General features: G+C 31.0%; 1 protein-coding gene across 3 annotated transcripts in view; it reads right to left on the bottom strand.

Moving 5' to 3' along the window:
- LOC111637628 overlaps positions 1-22,500 on the bottom strand; it is a 38,196-nt gene extending 15,696 nt beyond the window's left edge. For 2 of the 3 annotated variants that reach the window (XM_023383159.1, XM_023383161.1), the window contains exons 1-4: positions 22,348-22,486; positions 13,174-13,282; positions 8,264-8,923; positions 6,060-6,110 (exon numbers count right to left, since the gene is read on the bottom strand). In XM_023383159.1, the coding sequence (XP_023238927.1) occupies positions 6,060-6,110; positions 8,264-8,923; positions 13,174-13,280 (818 nt within the window). In that variant the 5' untranslated portion in view covers positions 13,281-13,282; positions 22,348-22,486. Of the gene's footprint in view, positions 1-6,059; positions 6,111-8,263; positions 8,924-13,173; positions 13,283-22,347 lie in introns of all 3 variants that reach the window. The other variant, XM_023383160.1, reaches the window with a different exon arrangement.
- Positions 22,501-27,544: the final 5,044 nt, after the last annotated feature.

The following is a 27,544-nucleotide window of genomic DNA, read 5'->3' as shown; positions in this document are numbered from 1 at the left end:
AACTTTGGGATTATTCTGGAGAGAGAACCCCGACCTTAAATTTTTTATTTTTATAGTTTTTCTCTCTCCATCAGTTTTTCTGATTGGCCCTACATCCCTTTCCTCACTTCCCAATTGGTCTCTCCTGTCTTCAGGTGAAAACCGAAACCTGTTTGAGTCACAAGAAAGGTCTGTTTGAGGTGTCTATCTGACACCTTCTGTCAACTCTGAATCGGAAATTGTTGATAGAACTATAAACTTTGCACTTGTAATTTAACCCACTGTTTCTGCTTTTTGTCAATTCAGAATTTTAACAATCGCATGCAAGGTTTCTTTAACTGTCGAATCTTCCCCCTTTTCCAAATTTCTAACCTAAATCAATTGTTTACGAGTGCTCATGTCAGAGTTCCATCTTCTCGGGCAGACATTCCATCTAATCCAACACATCATTTATCTTTGTGTTGTGTTTGTTTTGACAACTACAGTTTTTTCCCTTCTCTCTCTCTCTCTCCTACATAACTTGTACCTTTGGTCCAACTTGACAATAGCGATTTTCTCATCTAATATAACTTGTAATTAATATTTAATTTCGACCTGTGTCGGAACCTCACACTTAGTACAATTTATTTTTTGACATCTCAGATTTTTTGGTTAATGATTGTGTTTGTGAGAACTTGCGCTAAATAGAGTTTATTTACTTAAATAATTTTGCTAAAATTTTTAATCTCAATCACAATAGCAGGAAGTGATTCCATTTTCCCACGGGCATGCTTCCTTGTCCAGAGACGAATCTTCTAACTGTCACTTTTGACTGTATCAGGAAAATAACATCAAAAAGTCACCATTGGTTTAACTAACTTACATTACCAAAAATGGACATAGAACTAAACATGGGAGGACTCCAAATAAAAGGGAAGAAGCCCATCATCATCAAGTATTCACTCATCTTGGATATACACAGCCTATCAAATCATCGCTGCCAATTATCTCCAGGGACTAAATCCTAGTGAAATCCTATCTGCCTAGTGGCAACACCATTCTAATCGAAGAACAAAATCCTATGTGCTAACCCATCCTCCTAAGATCACAACAAAAGGCCTACACCTTCATGTAAATACCAACTCGCAATCGAATGTAAACACACTCTCTCTCAGTTAGGGATCAGATATGATTTAATTGATATGCTCTTTGATTACTATATACTTAATCCTTAACCCTAATATATATATTAGGGTTAAGAATTATTTAGGATTACAGTAGATCCCCCTATAACGCGGGTTCATATAATGCGGATTTGTATATTGTGGCGAAAAATTGCGACCGTATTTGTATAAAGACACTAAAAGAGACTCTTAAAATGTGGTAAAACATCATCGCCGATTCATGTTGCGACAGGATTGGTCGAATCTGGACCAATAGTGGACGAACAGCCAAACTACTTACACGCTACGGAGAGTTTAGGCGGGTAAGTTGAGTTTACTATCGTCTGTACAGTATATAGGCCTAAATTAGGTTCTGTAAGTCTAATACAGTACTGTAATTTTATACATTTCTTGTGAAAAAAACATTTCTTATTCAACGGTCATAAAAATTATTTCTATTAATGATGTCTCCAAAGTTCAACAAATTTTTCGCAGAAAAATAACTTATCAGAAAACGTGCCCACTGTTTGATGTGCTGATCCGCAACAAAAACAAGCTTAAGCAATGGCGTGGTCGAACGGTGCACACTCGGTAAGTAATCCTACAATTTTTTGTTTATAGCATAGTTTATACAGATTATTCCCAAAAAATTATGTGTGTTTTGGAAATGTTGAGTGAAATTAGTCTAGAGTCGATTAATTTTATGGAAGAAAATCTTTCAAACAGCCATAGTCTGTAAACTGCACACATGCCAGGCTGTGATTGGCTCATGTATTTAAGGATTCCTACAACGCGAAATTCTTATAAAGCGGAACGTATCTACTGCGTTATAGGGAGGGTTGACTGTATATATATAATCCTATGTAAATGAACAGTTATTTGTTTGCATTACATGAGTAGTAAAGTGCAACTTCTTTCAGGCATGCTGTCTCTCAGACCTCATCTATCCCAAATCTAATCACTAAGGTCTGGAATTTTGGGTGCTGCACCCACTCAGGTTTTGAAAGGGGCAAAGTGTAAAAAGATAAACTACATTGGTTTTAGTGCAGTAGGTCCACTCATTGACAAATTGTTTAGCACCCAAATGCACCCAAAACACAAACCTGCCCCAAAATGGTGACTAGCACCCAAACTATATATTTTGCACCAGGCTTTCCCCTTTTTTTACATTTTCAAACAATATGTTGACAATTATCTCTTTTTTGGTGGGTTTTATTCATTCACTGGAGGGGGAAAAACAAATTTGTTACACTGGACTACATATGCTGAGGAAAAAATATGATAATTAGCTTACTCTTGTCTTTTGTTGAGAGAAAAGGGAGTAAAGGGGAATTTTTTGGACTAAACAACTAAACCTTAGGATTACAGAGATTTACTGAAAATCTGCAACACGTGTTTTCTTTCTACGAAAAGAACAGTCTAGAAAATTATGTATTGAGGTCACCTTACCCCGACGTGTGAGCACAATGGTTCCAATTTCTTTTGTTTGGTGTGGGTGACATTAGAAAATGGCAAAATTGTTCGCATCTAAACTGAACATTTTACCGAATAAGTTTAAAGATGAAGGCATATGCAGAGATGGAAAGTTCTTTGCTGTTCCATTTGCAATTATGCAATTTCAGTTGATGTAAAACACCAAGAAACAAAAATCAGGTGACACATGAGTTCGGAAAAGCATAGAAAAGGAGGAATTTCAAGCAGACATTTATAGGGGCCTCATTTCAAAGAGGAGAAGAATCTCAGAAGGCTAATAATACATTTTATGCAAATTTAATTAACAACTGCTCTTCTATAGGCAAGTATACCCTTATATAAGGTAAACAATCCAGCCTTTAAGTCAATGTTGTTCAAAATGTTGTTCAATCAATGTTGTTCAAAATGTACCAACTTAAAAATACAAACCCAATTACAGTGTCCCAAGCTTTCAATGATGTTTGCATCAAGTTGTGGCCAAATGATGTCCAGTACGAAAAGGTTTGGCTTGTCGTTACAGATCAAGCATCTTACCTGTTGTCAGCATTCTCAAATTTGAAGTGCATCTACTACAAGAAGCATGTGACTTTTCTTGCCCATGCTCTACACTGAGTATGTGAATGTATTCATGTAGAATATAGCAAGGCCAACAACTTCATTTCAAAAATGAAAATGGTTCTTCTCAAGTGCCCCAGTCGGGAGCACTTGTACCAAGACGTAACTGGGCTGCCATTACCACCAGTCCAATGGTCACCTGTTGGAGGTCTTGGATAAACAGTGTGGTATTCTACTGCAAGAACTTTGAGAAAATCAATACGTTTATCAATGAACTTCCTCTTGACAATTCTGCGGCCGTTAACAGTATCAAGAAACTGGTTGCTGATCCAATAGTGACCCCAGAGCATTCGTACAAGTTTATTGGTGAATAAAATCAACAAGCTAAAAATATGGAACTGAAATGTAGAATCAGTGGAATGTTCTAAGTCAGGCACTTGATGTACTGGACGGTTTTGCCCTGGACAAACTCAGATCTAGTTTATCAAAAAATCCTGATTTTAAAAATATTTTGGATTGCACTGAACTAGAATTCTGAGTAAAAATGAAACATGTTCCCTTAGTCTTGGTCTTTTTCCTTATATAAAGACATTCTATCCTCCAAATGAGAAAACCTCACTTTTAAGAACATTGAAATGGTTACTATTGTAAAGTACAATGCTCATCTTTGTGTGTAGACTGCAATAAACAACTACAGTTTAACCCGATTATAACAACCCTAATATAGCGTCAAATTTTTATCGGTCCCAAGATTTTACTATACTAGATAATGTTAAAAAACACACTTGTAACGACATAAAACCCTGTTTTAACGTCATATTTGAAGCACTCTTAAATTTACAAAATTAAATTATAAATTTTATTTATCAAAGTGTTACAAAATACAGTTTAACCCGATTATAATGACACCGGATGTAATGACAACCCTAATATAGCGTCAAATTTTTATCGGTCCCAAGATTTTACTATACTAGATAATGTTAAAAAACCCACTTGTAACGACATAAAACCCTGTTTTAACGTCATATTTGAAGCACTCTTAAATTAGAAATAATTAAAGCAGTTGAAAGTGGAAGAAAAAAGGCAGATGTATGCAGAGACTTTAGCAAATTCTACAGGTCTCGTAAAACTTCATCGGAAATAATGAACAAAATCTACGACTTAGAAAATGACATTGATAAATGATTTTTAGGTGAAAAATGCCTACAATCTAAAATGACTGACTTTTTTTAAGTGAATATTTTTATTGTTTCTTTTTAATTGATATACATTAATTTAACCTAAAAGTGGAAGATATTGGACTTCAAGTCCATTGATAGATAAGCAAGAAATGAGAAAATTATCATCCAGGCATTAATAACACCTGGATGATAATTTTCTCGTTTCATGCTTAATTTAACTTTTTGTTGCCTTTTGATTCGACATTATTCTCAAAACTGAAAGTGCCGCCATTATCGAAACTTGACAAATAAAAATTTCTTATAAAAAATAATTTTTGAAATTTTTAATTACATCGTTGTAAATTTAGACATAATAATGTAAATAAAGTTGATTTAAATATTTAGTTTGCACTTTTATACATACGATATTAAATTAGATGAATTTTAAAATAGATTCTTAAACAGACTTGATACTTTTATGGGACTGAAATTATGACCCCGCAGACAACGACACTCGGTTACAACGTCAAAAAATTGCCGGTCCCATGGATGACATTATAAGCAGGTTAAACTGTATATAATTTGTAAATATAATACTTCTTGTTGGTTTTTGTCTTAATAATACAGCATTTAAAAAGCACCCAAACAAGCATCCAATCCATTCTAAAAATGCACCCAAAAATCCAGACCTTACTAATCACCTACGCACAACTGCTCGTCGTAAACAAACTTAGCAGCCATCAAGGTTTCCGTGTCTGTCCATAAGACATAGTGGTGTCAGTCCTGATGATGCAGTCATTGCAGACACGGTGTTGACCCTTCGGCCAAGTAATGTGGAAGCATAGGGGATGCTTTGGCATTGTCATGTTATTACACCAAAACAATGATGTACAATTTGGTCAGTGGCCATCACCAACCAAACACTTTCAACATGCCATTCAGTAAAATTATTATAAAATGTTTAACTCATTTAAATTTGAGCTTTTGTTATTCTGGATAACATTTTGAATGAAATGAATCCATTTTGATGCAATTTTATTATAAAATTGAGCAAGAAAAGTAAAATAACTCTCTGAGGAACCCCTGTCAACCTGGAAGTTTCATGAGCATCTCACTGATAACAATAAGTTAAAAATTTGACTTTTCCAGTAGTTTTTTCCCTAAGAGCATCTGCAGTGCCAAATGAAGGAGAAAAAGAAGGCTTTTTTGGCAATTTTTATACTTTTCAACTGCTTATATTTATTATATTTATATCATAATTTTTATTACTATTATATTATATTATTATTATATTTTAGCAACCCCTTTATTGAAAAAGCTGAAATTTTGCACACTACTTAAACCATTTATCTTTCAAACAAGATATTCAGAATTACTATAAGCATTTGGGAGGTGGAGAAATCATTCCGTGAAAACTGGCAGTTGATTCCTGTATATATATATATATAGTCAGTCAGTGACTTTTTATTATAGTAATATTAATGCAGTAGATAAAATTCTGAGATTTTAAGTGAAATCTCATTGCAGCTCAATAACTAATTGTTCCTGGACCAGCACTGGTTTGCAGACCACAGTTTCAATAACATTATACTAGAGCATTCTTACAGCTAATACAAATTTCAATTCTGTGAGAATGTTTCAATATGGTAGAAAAGTGGTTTGCATGATCTACCATATCTACGAAACAGTAACTATAACCAAACTCAGCCAGTTTTAGACAGAATTTACTCTAATGTTAATTTTTAATTACCTCTTTAACTTTTTCTCTTTTTGTTCTTTTTTCCATTTCATCAATCGTTCTCTAAAATAAATAAAGATTCACTTAGAATTATTGGAATCCAATACAACTTCAAACAAATTTCATTAATATATATATATAAATCAAAAAATATATATTTGTAATTTATAAAAACTTTAAAATAAAGTACTGTATACCAAACATGACAAAAAGAGGATTAGCATCATGTTATTTCTACTTTTTTTAAATAATTGTACATAAATAACTGAATGTAGTATATAAATGATTATTTTAGAACTTATATAAAATCTTATACAGTCAAACTTGGTTATAATGAGCTTTATATTATAACAAGTTCATGGCTATTCAAGAAAATTCATTTTATTTTCAGTGAAGATATATTTTTATGTAAATATTCAGCATTATATAATGAGTCACAGACATAAGTAAATTTTTCTTGTTAATGAGTGAGTCATTATCACCTAAGCAAACTATCTACTAAAATGTCAAAACTATTTTTTAAAGTGCTTATGTTTAAAATTATTTTAAATGTAAGCACTTAAAATTAAAATGATTATCTTTTATGATCATTTTTATATTTATCTTAAAGTTTTTGGCCTTTCAAAATAAGCAAGCCATCTAACAAAAGATCTGCTTAATTCATGAAAAAGTTGAAATTATCTGAGAATTATAATGCAGATTAAAAAATGTGAATGTGTGCAGAAATTCTGGCTCATTATCTTTGATGAATACTGTGAAACTGTGATTTTGATCAACATTGTGGAAAAATAAGAAGTCTATTTACATACATTGACGAATAACATCTCAGATATTAAAAAATTTAGAAATAATATGCTATCAATGAAGCATTACTTCATTGATATCTGTATGGTTTTTAGTTAAAAGTGTCAAATTTCCAACTGATGGGCCAATATTAAAAGCACAAGCAAAGAAGTTTGCAAAGTTAAAACAAGATTTTGTTTGCAATAACAGATATCTCTTAGATTGTTTTAAAAATTAATACAATATTATATATGGAAATATATTATATTAACAAGTCAACTGCATCATAATTTTTAGAAAAAGGAAATGACATAATACTTTGAATGACCGTTACTCATTATATTGTAATGGTTATAAGCAAACGCACTTCATGTTCATTATAACTGAGTTTAACTGTATTTACTTATCTAAAAAAGTATTATTAGAAATGAATATTATATACATCAGAACTAGCCAGCCCATATCCTACCAACTCTTTTTTGTAGCTCACCAACAATTCTTAGTTGTACTATACTTGATTAATTAATTTAAATATCCAGAAATGTAATTCTTGTTTGTTTCACATGATTAAAACTGGTACATCACCACAATCATCAAAAATCAATAAACTGTATAGATTTGAATATATGATGACCACATGTATGAAGCTTTACATATATTTGTCACCAAAGGGTTGTTACTTCTAGCAACCCACTTTGCTGTGTAGTATATTAGGGTTGCCAGTGCAATGGGATTCTGACAAAGAATGGNCATATGGGGAAAAATGATTCACCTTACAACATTTTCATGATATGATCTCAGTTTAGGAATGGATTAATTTTGTATCCTGAGTATAACTACTGTATATCCTTTTTTATAAGAATTATATTTAGTTCATTATTTTGTTAATTTTTTGCCAATAGATGGTCCTACGTAAACATAACTCAGAAAATCAAATGCAGATAGAAATTAATTGATTTACAGAAATCCAATAGATATTTTGGACTGGAGCCAGTGCAATGGGATTCTGACAAAGAATGGTACATAAAGAGTGCATAATGTATCTCATATTGTTAAAAGATTTTCTAAGTCTAGTAGATTAAGATATCAATCAAAGGTAACAGTTAATAGAAATTCTATTAACTCCAGTTACATCTAATTTTTGTAGAATTCTGGTAGATTATTTCGGTACCTTTTAATGGAAAGCGAGTCTCCAGACTTAGCAGTATTGAACTTTTATGAAAAAGGAAAACTGTTTGTGTAACACAAACTAAGAAAAAACATTTTTATATATTTCAGCTACAAAAAACTTTTGTAATCTAACTATATTTTTATTACTAATTCTGTTTGCTGTTATATTTAGTTATATAATTATATACTAAATGTTTAGTTAAATTAAAAATTAAATTATTTTAATAATTTTTGTATGCTACAATAATTTCTTCTTTACTTACTTTCTGCTTAATTCTCCTTCAGCAGAAATTATTTTTTCTGTTTCATTCTGGTCATCATTTAATGCTTTAACCATTGTAGCAGCTCCACTACCAGGTTTTGGTGGTTTGTTTTGTTTAGATGAATCATTTTTCTGATTGCATGTTTCTGCTAAATCTTCTGGTTTTTGATCAGTTTTATTCTCAATAACAGTTTCTGGAGTGTCATTAAGTAATTTTTGTTTTTTATCAACAATTTCATTTTCTGTTGTAGTTAAAACTGTACTTGATCGTCTGCGTTTTCTTCCTGAATGATTACATGCAGAAGTTGATAAATTGGTTTTGTTAGACTGTATGATTGATTCTCCTGATAGCTCTCTTTGATTAGTTTTCAGTATCATTGGTGAAGGGCCTTCACAAATAGTAAAAGAATCTCTACAGCGTAGTTTACGTGGAACAGGACTATCAAACAAAGCAGTACTGCTTTCTGTATCCGAGAGAGTATTTTCTTTATCATCTTTGTTATCTTGTTTTGTATCTGCAGTAGTAGAAAATTTTCTTTTTCGAGTTTTATCATTTTCCTCAATCTTTTTTTCATTACCAATTTCTTTTAATGGCTTATCAACACACTTAGAAATCTGTACTTTTTTCTGAGAAACTTTAGATATATTTTGTTTCTGATACCTAGTAAACAAATAAATAAATAATTAATAAAAATTAAATTTATCTAAACTTATACATTATAATTTTATTTTGAAATATATTATTTCATAAATAAAATTTTCAACTTTCTTCAAAATTATTTTAAAATAAATTAAATTTCAGATAAAGTTAAGATCATATTGATTTCTAACAACCATATTCTAACTAAATGAACTAAAACAAGATTTAAATCAACAATATCACATATAATTCATTGCATATTCTTATCTTAAAATCAATAGTTTAAGAAGTGTTTATTTTGTTTTCAGACTTTCTGAAAATATTCTGAGAATATAATTTCCCCTTCTAATACTGTATATTTAAAATCTGATATGTACATAAATAGTATCAAATTTGTATTTGATTGACTGTTTTTAAATAATGTTAAAAAAGTTTATTTTATAGTTTTCATGTAAGACAATTAATATACCGTATTTTCCGGCATATAAGATGACTTTTTAACCAAGGAAAATCTTCTCAAGAGTTGGGGGGTCATCTTATACGCCGGGTGCTGCAGTCGGCCAGGATGCCCGGGGTATGGATAGAGATAGAGCAGCGCTGTGCCCAGAAAAACATGCATCTTTCACCCGTCTGGCCTGCCCTTGTATATATCCTATTACCATACCTCTTTCTCTGCCTCTCAGATCTCGCTCCTGAGGACTGCAGTGAAGTGGCGCAGTCACGCATGTGCAAAATCTGAGAAGCAGAGAAGGAGGTACGGTAATAGGATACAAGGGTGGGCCGGGGTAGTCTTATACGGTGAGTATATCCCAAACTCTATATTTTAACTGTAAAAATTGGGTTGTCTTATACACCAGAAAGTATGGTATTACAGTAGATGCTCAACAACTCAAGGAAAGGACAGGAAAAAATTGAGTTACAGAAACTATCATTATTTTAATATGACTGTAAATATCACAATACAAATTTTATACACATTATATTTATATTTTTTAGATACATATATGGATAAAGTAACAAAATATTGGCACTATTAGTACAAAGTCTAGTATTTCTGAAGCACAGCTTGAGTGGCTGAAGCAGAGTGCAGTCATGTATTATCTACGACATGAAATTCAAACATATTTTTGCTCCACGGTACGAACAAAAACTTACCATAAGACGTTACATTAGTTTGCAGTGCCACCGCCATAATCATATGTTCCTTCTGTTCATCAGTCTCGGTCTGCATGTTTGCTTTGTCAAGGAAAAATCTCGCTCGATAAAGGAAATCTTGAGGTATTATCAGAAAGTGACTGATTTTATTAAAAAGAAGCATTCCAAAAACGTTCAGACTGGCCGTATTGCTGCTCACTTTAATGACATTTGCCTAAATCATTTTAGAAACATTTTAAAAAGTAGGCAAAGCCAAACCTCTTTGGATAGATATTTTACCAAGCAACCTCCACCGAGTGAAAGTGCTGGTAGAAGTGAAGGAAAAAAAGCAAAAATCAGTGAATAAAAAGTTAAAAAATATATATAAAACAGAAAAGATAAAAAAATTTGTGTTAAGTTATTTTTAAGTTATTGTTACATTATGTTATGTAAGTTAAGTTTTAGTATCATTTCCCTTCTCCCTCTCTTTCGCCACCAGTTTACACCTCCACCGTCTTCTATCCTCAAAGTTAAAGTGCAAATAAAACTACATTTTTTTAAATCAATTATTATTCTATTATGGTTATTTATACATTTACAACTACAAAATACATTTTTCAGTATTTTCCTTACTAAGTTTTTTTCAATGTACTACTTAGCTGTAATTTGAGTGTTTTTCATGTTGGAACAGATCATTTGGTTTTACATGTAATCATATGGGGAAAAATGATTCACCTTACAACATTTTCATGATATGATCTCAGTTTAGGAATGGATTAATTTTGTATCCTGAGTATAACTACTGTATATCCTTTTTTATAAGAATTATATTTAGTTCATTATTTTGTTAATTTTTTGCCAATAGATGGCCCTACGTAAACATAACTCAGAAAATCAAATGCAGATAGAAATTAATTGATTTACAGAAATCCAATAGATATTTTGGACTGGAATGTATTAGAAATATGTAAATGTAACTGCCAAGTTTCATAGCAATTGGTCAAACAACGTAGGAGTGTATAACAAACAAACAGACAAACAGACTTCCTCATTTACATATATAGAATACTAGCTGAGATACCCAGTTTAATTGCGAAAAACAACATATTAAGTAAAGTTAATGTACCTGTATAAAAATATATATACATTAAAATGTATGTAAGGAAAAGAAACTTGTACAGTATTTACAACAGATCTAACCAAAATCAATGTTATGTCAAACATCTGATATAGATAAAAATGGCTCTGGTTATATGTTCAGTACTGCAAACATTTTGTTCAAATAACAGGCTGAATAATCTAATTTCATTTAACCAGTTTAATCCACTTTCTCCACATTAATGACCACAATATTAACCTATTGTAATTGAATTTAATAGTTCATTTAACATCTACTGGCCTCCAGAAAAAACCCTTTTCATGCAAAAGATCTGACAAAAACCAGGTGTGAACAATTTATTCTTGCTATTGATATTATGAGAATCTGCACTCACTGCATAACTTATTAACAACACAACTAAATCAGACATAATGTCTTGACAACAAAACTTTGTCGAATAACTGTCAACTTTCACACCTGAGAATAAATCATCTGTTAAGTTCTCAGCATCAAAAGTGACACTCTCTCATAACCTTCTGACCTGCTGTTTCAATTTCATCAGTTCAATATAGCAAGTAGCTGTGAGTCTAGGCAGTTGTCATCCTTGCTACAACAATCAAGAATGAGTCAACCATTTCCTGTCAATGTGCATAAGACCACTTTCTAACACTATTAAAATTGAGGTATTTATCACCACGTGAATCTCATGTAAAATCTCTCTCTTTCTTGCAACCACTTATGCCTATAGATCCTTTAAATTTAATGTCTTACTAAATTGTAAATTATATCATGTTTTTTTGAAATTAAATCGTTATTGGTTGTTAACCTGGCATCTGAGTTATTCAATTCTGGTGCACCATCTCTCAGATCTCTTCCATTCCAAATCCGATTGTCCGCGCATGTGGATGGCAACATGCGCAGATAATCGAATTAAACAAATCTCACCATTCCGGCTTCCATGTCAAACAAGACATGGTGGTATCAGTCGTGACTAGGCATCAAGGAGATGCTAACCCTCAGGTCACAATATCATAATCCTACCAAAACTCTTCAAATCAAATGATTTTGGAAATGGAAAGTAGTCTATATATCCACCTTACTAGAACTATCCTAAATATATATACAAAGTTTCTTAGAAATCATTCAGTTATATAAATTCAGTTTTATATATACAGATTAAAAAAGTCTCACTGATCGTTTTTAGCAGTTAAAAAATTTATGCATCTCAAATACTATTCCTACATAGCTGTTGTCAGCTTATAATCAAAAAGTTTTAAAAAAACTACTAAAATACAAATAAAATCTTTGAATAACCTGAACCAATATATACCCTACACTTCCTAAACATGGGACATTTATCATCAGCAGTTTAGAAAGAATTGTTTCATTTTCATTAACAGTTCATTACAGACACAATTACAAAATAAGTGAAACAGAAAAAATGGTACTTCCTAAACTACATTACTATTGAAAATATTTCTTGATGCTAATCATTAACTTAAAGACATACTGATAAAGTTGACAATTTCTACTAATGAAATTAAAATGTTTAGGAGAAATGAAAATTTATAATTAATAGTTATGAAATTAACTGTAAGAGAATTAAAAAAGAAATATGCAAAAAGCTCAACAAAGTTTCAAGAAATTTCTTTTTAAATAAATATTTATTCATTTTATTGAAAGAAAATTTATTAACTTAAAAATGGCAAAATGTTTTAGACACAAAATTTTTCATGTTCCCTAAAGATGTTTTTAGTGGCATTAGACAACAGAAAAATTTTAAATATTCATAATAAATGACAAGTTACAAAATCAACAGACATCATTCTGTTACATAACCTGTATTGATATCAAATTGACTTTTTTTTTTTTATAGATATCCACAAATTATCTGCATGAAAATATGGTAATTTTTCTAAAGGCAATATTCTTTTAATGAATGATCTCTCTAATTTTTATTTTAATTATATTAGAATCACATTAGCAAATTAATATGTAACAATATTATAATTAAACTAATAATAATAATTTCACACACATTTGTTTTGAATATAATTTTCTTCTTTCCCACGAAGACATAATTTTTGAATTGTTTTTGGTGTTCAAAGACTGCGATATTTCTTTAAGGCAATTTTTGGGCTCCATATCTAAACAAAAGAAAGTAAAATAATTACTAATACATAAAACTATAAAATTTCATGTAAGCTTACATTTTATATCACAACGTAATAGCACGTGTTGTTATATTTTAAATATTAAATATAATTTATATAAATTAATTATATTTCCGTCATTAAATCCTAGGGGTTGATTTTTGAAACATACTTATCCCAAAGGGTTTTTTCAAGGACAGAGTTTATTACATTGTAACAGGAGACAAGCAGGTAAAAATTGAAATACTTTAATTATTCATACATTTTCCTAACTATCAAAACATTTATTGATTATATTTATGGGTTACAGCTATATTTGAAATAATTTCTGTTTTCATAGTTGACACAATTTAGTGTCTTCCAATTCGCTTATTTATTACATTGTCATTCGTGTCTGCTTTGATGTTGTAGGAATCATGATCTTGACTATCTTCTGGTTCAAACTCCATTGTTTTCAAAAGAGATGGTGAGTTTGAACCAGTTTTCCTAATTACCCTTTGGTTGATAAAGTCTTGAATTATGGAACTTCATTGTCCTTTCCACATTTTCAATATTCAACAATATTTATAATTTTATTTCAAAAAATATTTCCATAAATCTTGGAATAGAAAATGCTGTCCAACCTAGACAGTTTAAAGAAGAAGAATTTTAGTTAAACACCTTATCCATCACTCTAAATTATATTACTGTATACAATGCAGTACTTTTGTTTTCCATGCTTTACAGCCTGGGGTTTATTTAAGAGCAAAGTTCATTTTTAAGAGCATCTTTATTCTCCAAGGTTAATTTGAATCCCGGGATTTTATTGAAAAAATACAATAATCTCTCTATTTATGCAAATTCACATTAACACAGTTGAAAAATTTAAAAATTTTAAAATCAATTAGACATCAGATGTCACCAAAATGAATAGATTTAAAATTTTCAAGAGTTAAAAGTAAATTAAATTTAAATACATTGTATGTACACTAGTAAACACATTGTAATGATACAACTTTGTGAGTTTTCCAATTTAATTTATTCCGTAATCTTATCTACAATTGTGTAGTAATAAATATAGTGTAGTAAGAAGTGACAGTAGAAGTATGATTCCAACACATTGATGTAATTACATCTGTATGTTTAAGTTGAAATTACAGTATAGTGTTTTTATATATAGTGTGGGTAGAGTCAGTAAAAACTTTAAAAATGCATAAAAGTTATGAGAATTATCAGAATAATATGCAGTTTTAAAATGCAGTTTGCAATTTAAATATTGTCAGTATGGAGAGGGGTTTTATGTTGACAAGGAAAAAATTAGTTTAAAAAATAACCAATAAGTAGCATTAGTATACAAAAGACAATGAATAGACATGCAAGCAACATTAAATATGTTTATTAAAGAAGCAAGTGTTTGATATGATCCCCACCACAAAGTATAATACAATTTAGCCGAGTAACAATGACCATGACTGCATGTTGCAGAATGTCCAGATTAGTGATGTGCTGGATATCCGTATCCGCGGATATCCGAGGGAAAAAAAGATCCGTATCCGTTACTTTTTAGCGGATCTTCTAACGGATCTTTTATCTTAATGAATTTCATTACTTGTATGAAATTTTAAAGATAGGTATCAATAGCACATTCGTCATTCACTATCGTAAAATATTTCCATATTACACTACTAAACTTTTTTGTCGACATTGTTTTTATTTTAATTTAACTCAACACTCTCCAAAAACACAAACGTAATCTACGCTATCCCGTGTCACACTAGCCACAAACCAGTGTTTCCCAACGTGGGGCCCACGCCCCACAGGGGGCAATTGGATTGCTAAGGAGGGCAATTCGAAAATGGACTTGTCCAGAGTTTAAGTTAACCGTATAGCCGCTGTATATGTTAGGGAGACATAAGAATTTTAGAAAGGCTTAGGTGGGGCATAGCACAAAAAAGGTTGGGAAACACTGCACTAAACTATTGTGGCGGTACGCTATATTTTTGTAAATATTAATTTTAGTTTAGTTTCGTTTCTTCTTTCTACCCTTTGTTCTATTGTTCTATTTTCTTCTAGAACTTTCTTATCTATTCCCTGTCCCTTGGGTGGGATGAGCAGTTCCTAGAAATTTGAGGAGCAAAGGTGTAAGCAGGAGCCGGAGAAAAAAGAGAAGTGACGTAGCAGGTCATTCGTAAACCGGACGGCAGAGTGTACGGACGAGGTGAGAATACTGGGAGTCGTATTTTCAATGACCGGATAGTTCAGAAATAAGTTCAGAAAAAAGATCATGTTTTAAGGTCGTATTGACGACTGTGGAAGGAAAAAATCCTAATTATTGTAGAAGAGAAGTGGCCAGTTATAGGAGAAGGACGTGTGTTATCCCACCCAATAGTATGCATAAAGAAACAAGCCGAAAAAAGGGACAAAACCCCAGATATCCCTATTTCTATCTTATCTACCATTTTTTCTGTCTTCTTAATTCTATCCCTTTTTCTGTTATTAGTGTTAAGTTAGTGTTTAAGGTTAGTTTTAAGGTTCCGGGTTATATTGTCGCGATCGGGATCTGTATTGTACACAAGCTTTGGGTACAGCAAACTATTATTATCGCTGTAATTTCGCATGCTACTGTTTGTACTATGAAGTTGGAATCCCCCGAAATAAAATTTGTATAAAGACGCAAAATAGCTTAATTGGAAAATTATATCAACTTTTGTTACTTTATCCTGTCTGCCTTTGTGGTGAATTCTAATTTATCACACTTTCACACTATAAAGACGCGAAATAGCTTAATTGGAAAATTATATCAACTTTTGTTACTTTATCCTGTCTGCCTTTGTGGTGAATTCTAATTTAGCACATTTTCACACTATAAATAAAAACACGTGCAGTGCAAGTCAAAACAGGTCGCGTTATTAACACAAAGCGTCAACTATCGGTCCGAGGTCACACGTACCGGCGCCGACTGAATACGAAAGTAGAGATCTGTATCCGTACCCGCGGATCTAGACACTAATGATCCGTATCCGTATCCGCAGATATACATTTTTAATGATCTGGCACATCACTAGTCCAGATGGATGAATGTTATCTTACAGCAAATAGCACCTTTCAATGCAACTTGCTAGAACAAATTTTTGATTAATAACATATTTTTATTTCATCATCCATAAAAATTTGTATGACAAAAAATAAAAAATATGGAATGTTGTTGATACTTCTGATCAAGATCAATAAAAAAAGCCAAGATGACAATGATACTTAAAACATCCTGGTTTAACTAAAAATAATATTAATGTGTAATACAGTATTTTTAATTGTGATTGTTAATTAATTATTGATTGAAATAAATTATCAATTGCTTTAATAAACATATTTCTCTTAGTAACAAAAAAAAAAAAAAAAAAAAATAGTATGCGTTTGCTAACTTCTGGAACATAACCCCATGTTCTGTATTAGTCTTTTGTTTTGTTTAGCATGGATTTGCATAACACAACACTTTTTCAGAACATAACTACCATGTTATATGAGGGTACCTGTATTTGCACATATGTATTAGTTTTGTAAGTTTGCTATTATATACACGGGTCACTCAGAAAGTTTTGTCCTCCAGGTTTACTTTTCAGTTTTTCAAAATACTCTCCACGACACTCAATGCATCTTGTCATATGCCAAAACCAGTCATCAAACCAGGCCTTCCACTTTTCTTCTGGGAGATCAGCATACTCTTGATCCCACTGCCAGAAGCTCATCATTGCTGAAAAATGCCTTCCTTTGAGACATTTTCTGATTTTTTGAAATAAGCCAAAGTCACGGTACCTGGAATGTACAGAGGATAATCCAAAACAGTAAGTCCAGACTTGATCAAATAGGTGATTGTATCTTTTTAATCTGTGCTACGGAGCATTATCATGGTACAGGAGCCATGTGTTGAGCTGGAATCATGGTCAAATGTTCCTCAATTATTGAACGACTTTTGGCAAACATGTTTGGGTGTACCAGAAACTAGTGACTGTATGCTGTTTTTCTAGTACAACCCTCTCCACAATACTGTGTTTTGCAAAGAATGCAGCAATCATTCATTTCTTTGTTGAATGCAATTTTTGGACTTCTACTGGAGTTGCTTTATCTTCAAAGAACCAAACTTTGCTCTGAAATTTTGTTGGCACATCATAATAATACAGCCAGGTCTCAGCACCCATTATAATGTTGCTAACATCCTTGATTCAAACTGTTTAATCATTTTTTAACACCATTCTACCATGTTGTTTTTCTGCTCCTCCATCAGTGAATGGGGCACCCAAAGCAAACTTCACAAACTTCTTTCTTCTGGTTGGACAGAATGTCACGAACAGTTGATGCATTAATATTCAATGGTTCCTGAATCTGCTGGTAGGTGATTTGCCTGTTTTCACTGAGAAGTTTCTCTACAGTAGCTATACGAGGTGTGTTCAAAAAGTATCGGACCTTTTGTCGACAAAAATAAATTTATTGATTTTGATNTTTCTCTTATAGAAACTATCAATTCACTCTTGCTGTGGTTGCTGTAATAGCAAACAGATTAAGGAACAACAAATTAATAAAACATGTAACTGCACAATTATATTGGATAATTTGGCCAATATTGAAATATTAAGCTTTTTCTCAGAGACAAACTATCTTCATGAATTTATTCAAAATTTGATTAAAACTGATATTTGGCCCTCTTTACATCTTCCTGATGATATAGGCCTATATATTCAAGAAACTCAAATTATTGAAGACCCAATATAGAATAAAATGATACAGGTAAGGGTTCATTCGATTAAAAAGTTATTTAGCAAAACAGCCACAACTGCTGCCTTCTCATTATTTCTTAAGTCGGCCATCAAAAAATCACCCTCTCAACGAAAACATTTCTTTTTTCTATAAAACGTGACATCAGATCATCCAACAAAGAACTTACCGATGATATAACTGTCAAATTTAGAAATGTACAGTGTTGCAGCACTTTTTTTGGCCTCGAGGAACATCCCCGAAAGCCTGCTGAATCTTGCGAATGGTTTATGCTTGGGTATCGCCAAGGTTTTTGGCAAAATTTGATATAATATTGCTGCTCACGTTATTCAGTCATTTTCCAGCTTAGTGGAATCCGACGAGAGCGCACTACATGACCTCACTTATAGGCCAATTGCCAACGACTGACACTTCCTGCAGGCGGGAAAAAATTCAGGGCTGTGCATGACTGTCCCCTCCACAACTCCACCGAAGGAGGCCTCTCGCGCATCATTGGTTTACGCGGGGAAAAAAAGGTCCGATACTTTTTGAACAGACCTTGTATTTTCTGATGTCACTGCTTTTTCTGGCCTGCCTGAGCATGCATCAACCTCCACACTAAAATCACTGCTTTTAAATTGTGTATATCATTGTGTAATGGTCTTCAAGGAAGGACAATTTCCCTCAAAACAGAAGACATTTCTGAAAAATACTCATCTTTACTGAGATTATGTAAAAAGCTATAATGGATAATTGTCTGATATTCAGTTTTCATCCACACTGCTATTTTCTGGTATTTTTGCACTGCTTGCTGGGAAAGTACCAGACTGACAACAGGAACTTGATTGAAACTTTATTCTGACCATTTTTCATGCTGTTTTGATTGGTAAAACTCTCATTTTGCTATGATCAACAGAAAACATGTAGGACAAAACTTTCTGAACAACCTATGTACCTGTACTACATATGGATTTTAAGTGTAACTGACAACTTGAACAGCAATTGAAATGATGCATTTGTATGAACTGAATTTAAACAGTGTGTCTCAACTAAAAATCCTCAAATCTTTTACTAGTAATGAAGAATAAACATTGATATATATTTAGATATAATGAAAAGATTATTATAAATTAATTTCTTATTTTCTCAAAGTTTTTTTAGATAGCCTTTCTTATATACCTACTCAAACATTCAGCGAAGCTACCATCCGTGGGATTATGACTGAACGCCTCTAAGTCAGAATCCCCCCTAGCCGCGGCAACGCTAAGTCGTACAAGAGGAACCGCAGGTTCGGACACTTGGTACATGTGCTTGGCCGAGTGGCCAGTGGTGCATACTCAAACATTCATATTCTTGAACTAACATGAGCAATTATTTATTATAACATCACAATGTCGGAATGCAATTTTTAATCATATTTTTCATTGATTTAATTTAAAATATATGCTTTCCACCTCAAATTAGTAGTAGCTTGCCTTTGTACATTATATTTTTCCTTTAAACAATAGTCATGCTGTTCATTTATCTAACATCTTTCAGGGAAAATTTTTGAATTGAAATAACAACTTTTGGTTTGCATTGGAAGTTCGTATATAGTTAATTGGGGCCTCCTGCTCCTAAAGTTTTCATATCTGGTCTCATCTTTTATCTATATAACTCTGTTCTCAAGATTAAGGAAAGACAGGCAGACAACAGCGGAAATTTATAGGTCTAAAATCTTTCAAACTGCAACCTAATAACAGTGATAACTATAGTATTTTAATTATCTATACATTTAATTAATGGTATATAATTATGTATAACATTTCAATAGGGAATGTGGCTTTCACATATTTCCAATACGTAATATGTGGCTCCTATCATGATAAGATTTGGTCACTCCTAAAAAAATCAATTTGAAGTTTATTTTCCACTACCAATGCTGTTAAATAATTACTCAGCATATTTTATCAATGTATTTCCAATCTTTGAAATTCTGTTTGTTAGTCAACTATTGCAATTTGTTGGTTGGTTGCTGCAAGATTTGTGCTACTGACTAATTGGTGCAAGTACCGCAGAAGGTACATTTCTATATTCAACGAGTGGCTCAATGGTGAGAAAACAATGTTTCTAAATAGACCATTGAGTTGTCCATTGAAGCCTGTAATGTCAGCAATGATTCACCACTGAGCTCAACAGTCTCAACTACCAGAAAGACTGATGAATATTCAACAGATTAACATGGCAGCTTCCATAAAACAAGTACATATAATTATATACTAAATGTTTAGTTAAATTAAAAATTAAATTATTTTAATAATTTTTGTATGCTACAATAATTTCTTCTTTACTTACTTTCTGCTTAATTCTCCTTCAGCAGAAATTATTTTTTCTGTTTCATTCTGGTCATCATTTAATGCTTTAACCATTGTAGCAGCTCCACTACCAGGTTTTGGTGGTTTGTTTTGTTTAGATGAATCATTTTTCTGATTGCATGTTTCTGCTAAATCTTCTGGTTTTTGATCAGTTTTATTCTCAATAACAGTTTCTGGAGTGTCATTAAGTAATTTTTGTTTTTTATCAACAATTTCATTTTCTGTTGTAGTTAAAACTGTACTTGATCGTCTGCGTTTTCTTCCTGAATGATTACATGCAGAAGTTGATAAATTGGTTTTGTTAGACTGTATGATTGATTCTCCTGATAGCTCTCTTTGATTAGTTTTCAGTATCATTGGTGAAGGGCCTTCACAAATAGTAAAAGAATCTCTACAGCGTAGTTTACGTGGAACAGGACTATCAAACAAAGCAGTACTGCTTTCTGTATCCGAGAGAGTATTTTCTTTATCATCTTTGTTATCTTGTTTTGTATCTGCAGTAGTAGAAAATTTTCTTTTTCGAGTTTTATCATTTTCCTCAATCTTTTTTTCATTACCAATTTCTTTTAATGGCTTATCAACACACTTAGAAATCTGTACTTTTTTCTGAGAAACTTTAGATATATTTTGTTTCTGATACCTAGTAAACAAATAAATAAATAATTAATAAAAATTAAATTTATCTAAACTTATACATTATAATTTTATTTTGAAATATATTATTATTTCATAAATAAAATTTTCAACTTTCTTCAAAATTATTTTAAAATAAATTAAATTTCAGATAAAGTTAAGATCATATTGATTTCTAACAANTGAGAAAACAATGTTTCTAAATAGACCATTGAGTTGTCCATTGAAGCCTGTAATGTCAGCAATGATTCACCACTGAGCTCAACAGTCTCAACTACCAGAAAGACTGATGAATATTCAACAGATTAACATGGCAGCTTCCATAAAACAAGTACATTTCTCTTATAGAAACTATCAATTCACTCTTGCTGTGGTTGCTGTAATAGCAAACAGATTAAGGAACAACAAATTAATAAAACATGTAACTGCACAATTATATTGGATAATTTGGCCAATATTGAAATATTAAGCTTTTTCTCAGAGACAAACTATCTTCATGAATTTATTCAAAATTTGATTAAAACTGATATTTGGCCCTCTTTACATCTTCCTGATGATATAGGCCTATATATTCAAGAAACTCAAATTATTGAAGACCCAATATAGAATAAAATGATACAGGTAAGGGTTCATTCGATTAAAAAGTTATTTAGCAAAACAGCCACAACTGCTGCCTTCTCATTATTTCTTAAGTCGGCCATCAAAAAATCACCCTCTCAACGAAAACATTTCTTTTTTCTATAAAACGTGACATCAGATCATCCAACAAAGAACTTACCGATGATATAACTGTCAAATTTAGAAATGTACAGTGTTCAATGGCTCATCATCATCTGCTACAGCCATATAGCATATACAAACTTTAAATTGCAATATCTCTGAAACTTTTCACTTCCTATCAATATGATCTACAGCTCTGTCAAGGTCCGAACTGTCTCATTAGGAGCATGAATTCTTCACTTTTCCAAATACCATACTGTTTATACAATTGAAATTCTGCTAACTTAAAAGATTGTAGAGTGAGACAAAATGATAAAAATACACAAGAACAAAGGATTAGATCTCACATATATGTGTGAATATATGTGAATATATTAGAGTATTAAGATTTCAAAAGTTTATTATTATTGAAATCTAAGCATATAGAATAGCATAAACATATAACTAAATAGCTACACAATAAAAATATATTCAAATCATTGTAATCAAGAATACATATAATTTAAATATGGCTTAACTTAATCTTTTATTTAAATTTACATTTAAAATCGATCAACCGAACTTTATATATTCATATCCACGTTTCAAATTAACTTAAACTTCCACAAAAATTACTTCTCTTACCTTTAACTAATAAAAATACCCAAAAAAAATCACATAAATCTCTACGAATAACAACACGTTACCGTATAAATTTCAAATTTGCCGTTGGCTAAAAACCACTTCTCTGATTGGACGATTACGAACTGAAAAGTAAACACGTATTTGCTATTCTACTCACGTGACATTCTACGTTCGTAGCGACATCTCGGAAACTTATATAAAGAGGAAAAATTACAAAAAAAGAAAAAAAAAAGGAAATATCAACAACTAAAATTTATTATTAAAATATGTTTTCGTATAAATATTCGTTAATTTTAATCTTAATAATATTCTGTAAAATTATTCTTAGCGATGATATTAATAATAATCGCCTTTGCTTAAAAAAAGTAATTTCTAATGTAAAACATCCGACTACAGTAATTCCTTGGCCGCTCGGTAAAAGATTATTGATAGGCGAACATGCAGGAATAATTCGTCTAATCGAGGAGAAGGGCGAAGAAAATATTTCTGAAGAAAAGAATATATTTCTCAATATTACGGATCGTGTACTGACTAGTTCTGCACCGGGAGAAGAAAGAGGGCTGCTTAGTTTTGCTTTAGATCCACATTTTATTAATAATGGATTTATATATACTTGCTATAGCGCCGAGACTTCCGATCGTTCTATGGACCATAAAACTATTATTTCAAAATTTAAATTATATTTCGACGATCAAGAAAAGGTTTGTAATTATTTCTTCTGCTTTCTTTTCTTTTAAATGTTTTTGTTTTGTTGAAAATTTTTTGTGATTTATATTTTTCAAAAAATTAATTAGCCTTTTAATTTAGTAATTTTAAAATAGTACGAGGCAATGAATGAAAAAACAAGTTAGAAATTTTACAGCATTAAAAATCATTTTTATGAGTTTTTAACATAACAACTCATCTAAATTTACATCTGTAAACATTACTAACATGAATTTTACTAAATATATTCTACGTAAAACCATAATGTATGCTTAAAATCTATTAAAAATGTCTGCTTAAATCTTTACGAAGCATCCGTAAGCTATATGAAATTAATGATTTTATTCATATAAAGTGTCAATTTGAGCACAAACTATGTTAATATTTTCGCAACTACTGTATATTCTTGAGTATAACATTAGCAAATTTATATATGTGCATGTAAAAATATCAATTATTATTATTGTAATTATATAAATATGATATTCCATTGATCAGGTGAAAAGTGTTACGTCAGACCAACAACTATTTTATTACGTCTATACGCTGTTGGTATATGTTTATATATAAAAAGTTTCTATGTGATATGTATTTGGTATTGTTGCTTTCTATATACTTTTTTTATTTTGATCTCTTTCCGCCCTGTGGGCACTAAGAGCGCCTATTTTCCATACCCATCGTGGGTTTAGCCAGGCCCACAATGGGGCGATCGAATGGTGAGAGACGGTGCCCGATATATCCCATGAAAACTCCTGAGAATAATCTCCTTGTAGAAGGTAACAATATATATCCCACACAGATGTTATACCACGTCATATACCGTGGAAGAGATGATTAGGCCTACAAGAACAATTGACTATATACCTTATAGATTTTCAATAGACGCCTTAAAATACCTTGGGAGAGTTTTACTATTGTTATTATTATTACTGTATTGTATAAATTAATAAGTGAATAATATATATTCACAGATAATCATTTATTAGAAACTAACAGCTGATTTTTTTAGATTAACTGTTTACTTAGTAATAACTTCTAAGTAAACAGTTAATCTAAAAAAAAAAAAAAATTGTTAATGATTTAACACACACTTATTTTATCTTTAAAAATCTCTTAAGATAAGAAAATAAAACAGAGCATGGTAAAATGATAAAGAGCTCTCAACGTTCAAGCATCGAAAGGATGAACAAAAAGTACAATTAAAATAAAGACGGTAAAAGAATAAAAAGTTAAATTTTGAAAAATAAATATATTAAATTTTCTGATTATGATTTTTACGAGTTATTTTACATTTTTATAACGAAAGTTACGAAAATGTCACATAAATTACAGATAAAAAAAAAACAAAATGATCAGATTTATTACTTTTTCCCGACTCGAAATAATTATTAATTTAATATTTAGTTTACTTATAAGCAGTTTATATGAAAAAATAAATAATATTACTCTATTCATTCTTGTATAAACTATTCCTTTTATTGCTTGATATGTACTCCTCGTTATAATTAAAAAGTTTGTAATTATCGGATTTAGCTAAATGTATGTATATTAATTAAATTTCCTAATCTTTTTAAAGAAAAATTCATATCAGAAAAAGTAGTTTACATTATTTAATAAATCTAATTAAATATTTCGAGAGGAGTTTAATGGAAAAATAGTTATTTATAATCGAAATTTAATTTTAATTTAATATGAAGATAATGTGTAAGCCAAAAAAACTCTTCCGGAATTCTTATGAATAATAAATAAAGAGGATAAAGTGATGAAAATGTAGTGTTTATAGTTAAAAGAGTACTTCACTTTTCTGAAAGGCTTATCTTTATTCGAAATATGTTTATCGATAATCTGCTTGTGTTGTGACAAAGAAAAAATCTTTAGTGAACAAAGCGGGTAAAAAGAAATATATAATCCAAGTAAAGAGCAACTTTTAATAAATTAGATCGCTATTCGAACGAATGACAAGTAAAATATGAAATAGGATTGAGAATATTTTCATCGAATTTACACACAAACGAAATAAAATAAAACTTTTCTCGCTTGAATAATAAATATGATTGTGATAAAAATAAATTAAATATTATTAATGTTACATTTAATTGACAATTACAATATGTTTAATAACAATAAAAAATTGATAATTATTTAATTGGCGTAACATAAATATTCTTTAACTAAAATACGCCAATCGATTTTATAATATACATGTATAATAAAACAAATATATTTGAAAAATTTTTAAATTTATTTAATTTTTTAAGTAAAGCTACTTCTGTCTAATGTTACCGATACATTTAGTTACTATTAGCGTGACATATGTCACATTAATCAACTGTTCGTGACTACATTGTAAACGTTTGATATAAAAGCTGCGTTAATAGTTTAAACGTTATTATATATATGTATATCAACGTTTGTTCACGACATCCGATCATTGAAGAACTGATCTTTTTGTTGTTTTTTTTTTTTTCCTGTAATGTAGACTACTAAATGTAAAGTATAGAAAACTTTAAAGGTCATGTTTTGTTTTATTTTACAATTTACAATAGATACTATAATTATATACATTCAAAAAGTGAATAATTTATAAATTTATTAGGTTTTCTTCGTTTTTATATTCTTAATCTGAACTAGTTTTCAGCTGACATAAAGAACAGAACTTTTCTCAGGTGAAAAATAAGGTCTATTCTATATAATGAATGTTATAAATTTTTATATAATGCTGTTCGATGGCACATTTAATGCAATTACTGTCATTCTTTGACAATAGTTGGGAAGTTTATGTTGTTCACTGGTGATAATTTAAGTCATTTACACCTGGATACTTCACAAAGGATCTAAATCTCGGTGTCTTTAGTTCGCTATAAAATACTTTTGTTATTTTTCTTTTAAAATAACACAGTTATATAACGCAGGAAATATTTTTATAGTATGTAATTAATTTTAATTTATTGACATAAATTAAATTGTGATATCCTAAAGTACATTTTCGTAATATAACATTAAAAATANAACTAGACAAAATGGGTTTTAACAAAGACATTCAGTATAAACTAGTTTCAACTAGACAAAATGGGTTTTAACAAAGACATTCAGTATAAACTAGTTTCAACTAGTTAAAACGCTTTCTAACTAAAAACGGGTTTTGACTGTAACACATATATTCTGTACAGCTATTATTTCTCATGCAGCTGATAGCATATTTGATTTCTAAACGCATTATATTTAAATTTTCTTCATTTTAATGAACATTTATATTAATATGCCTTCAAATTCAGTCTGCCAGATTTTTAAATTCTTAGATATTTTTTAAACTCTCTCCGTCCTCTGGGGACTAAGAGGGCCGGATTTTTTTGTAAGCCCATTATGAGTTCGGCTAGGCCCACAATGGAGTAATCAGGTGATGACGGACGGGCTTATCCTGAGGGACCAACACCCAAAATGTTCCTCGAAAAACCCGTCAGGATTCGATCCCTGGTCTCCCAGACCGGTAGGCTGCTGCCTTAGCAGCTCCATCATCCGGACGTCGATTCGGAGGTCAGAAACAAAAGCAATATTGAGATTCGTATTACTAGTTTCATTACGTTAACATTACACTGTACAGCAGAAGTTAACACTCAAACTCCTTACTTGCTGAGAAAATGTTTATTATATATTCACAAACGTTTTCGACCTGTTCTACAGGCCATGCTTAAGTCCAGAATACAAACTATAAACCGTTGCAAATAGAACATTCGTAAAAGGAAATATCGAATTTTACATTTAAATGTATTTAAAATACGAAATATGGAATAACATATCATTAGACAGTAAAACATAATAAATAAAGTCAACAACTTTTAAATAATGGATGAACACACATATAAATAAATGAGTAAACGAGCAATTATTTATTGTGACATCGTCATAATTCCGGGCTGCAAGTTTTAATCATCTTATAATTTTAAAATGTTACGTGATATCTGTAATAGTTAATCAGGGTCTCCGTCCCCTAAACTTTCCATATCTGGTCTGCATTTTAGCGGTGTCTTGCCCCTATAGATCACACTTCTTTGATAACAGTCGAGGTAATTTTTTTACGAAGTTAGACAGTCATGTCGGTCATCTTTCTAACTTCGTAAAAGTAACACAATTAAATACTCTAATAATAAATTAAAACACGAAAACAATAAATAAAATACGTAAATACAGTATAATAAAAAGAAAATTGCATTTACTGATTGCACTTTGTCGACGTTTTCATCTTAAACATGGCAGCAAGATCCGCCACAGGTGTGTCGCTTTTATGACTCGTAATAAGTTCCTTTTTCTTTTCAGTCGAATCGTCGATATTATAAACTTCCTCTTAGACTTTGTTGCTTCACACACACTTCTCGGATGACATGGTTAACAAGTAAAGGTTACATTGGGTTGAACAAAAAGTTTTTGGATATTTTTAACAGATACTTAACGATACATAACATAGATGTGTGATTTAATTAAAACAGATGTGTAA

Source organism: Centruroides sculpturatus, unplaced genomic scaffold (genome assembly GCF_000671375.1).
Source record: "Centruroides sculpturatus isolate CEXI.00-Female unplaced genomic scaffold, Cexi_2.0 scaffold846, whole genome shotgun sequence".
NCBI classification, from domain to species: domain Eukaryota; kingdom Metazoa; phylum Arthropoda; class Arachnida; order Scorpiones; family Buthidae; genus Centruroides; species Centruroides sculpturatus.
The sequence above is the reverse complement of the archived record's forward strand: the minus strand, read 5'-3'. Positions and strand labels throughout refer to the sequence as shown.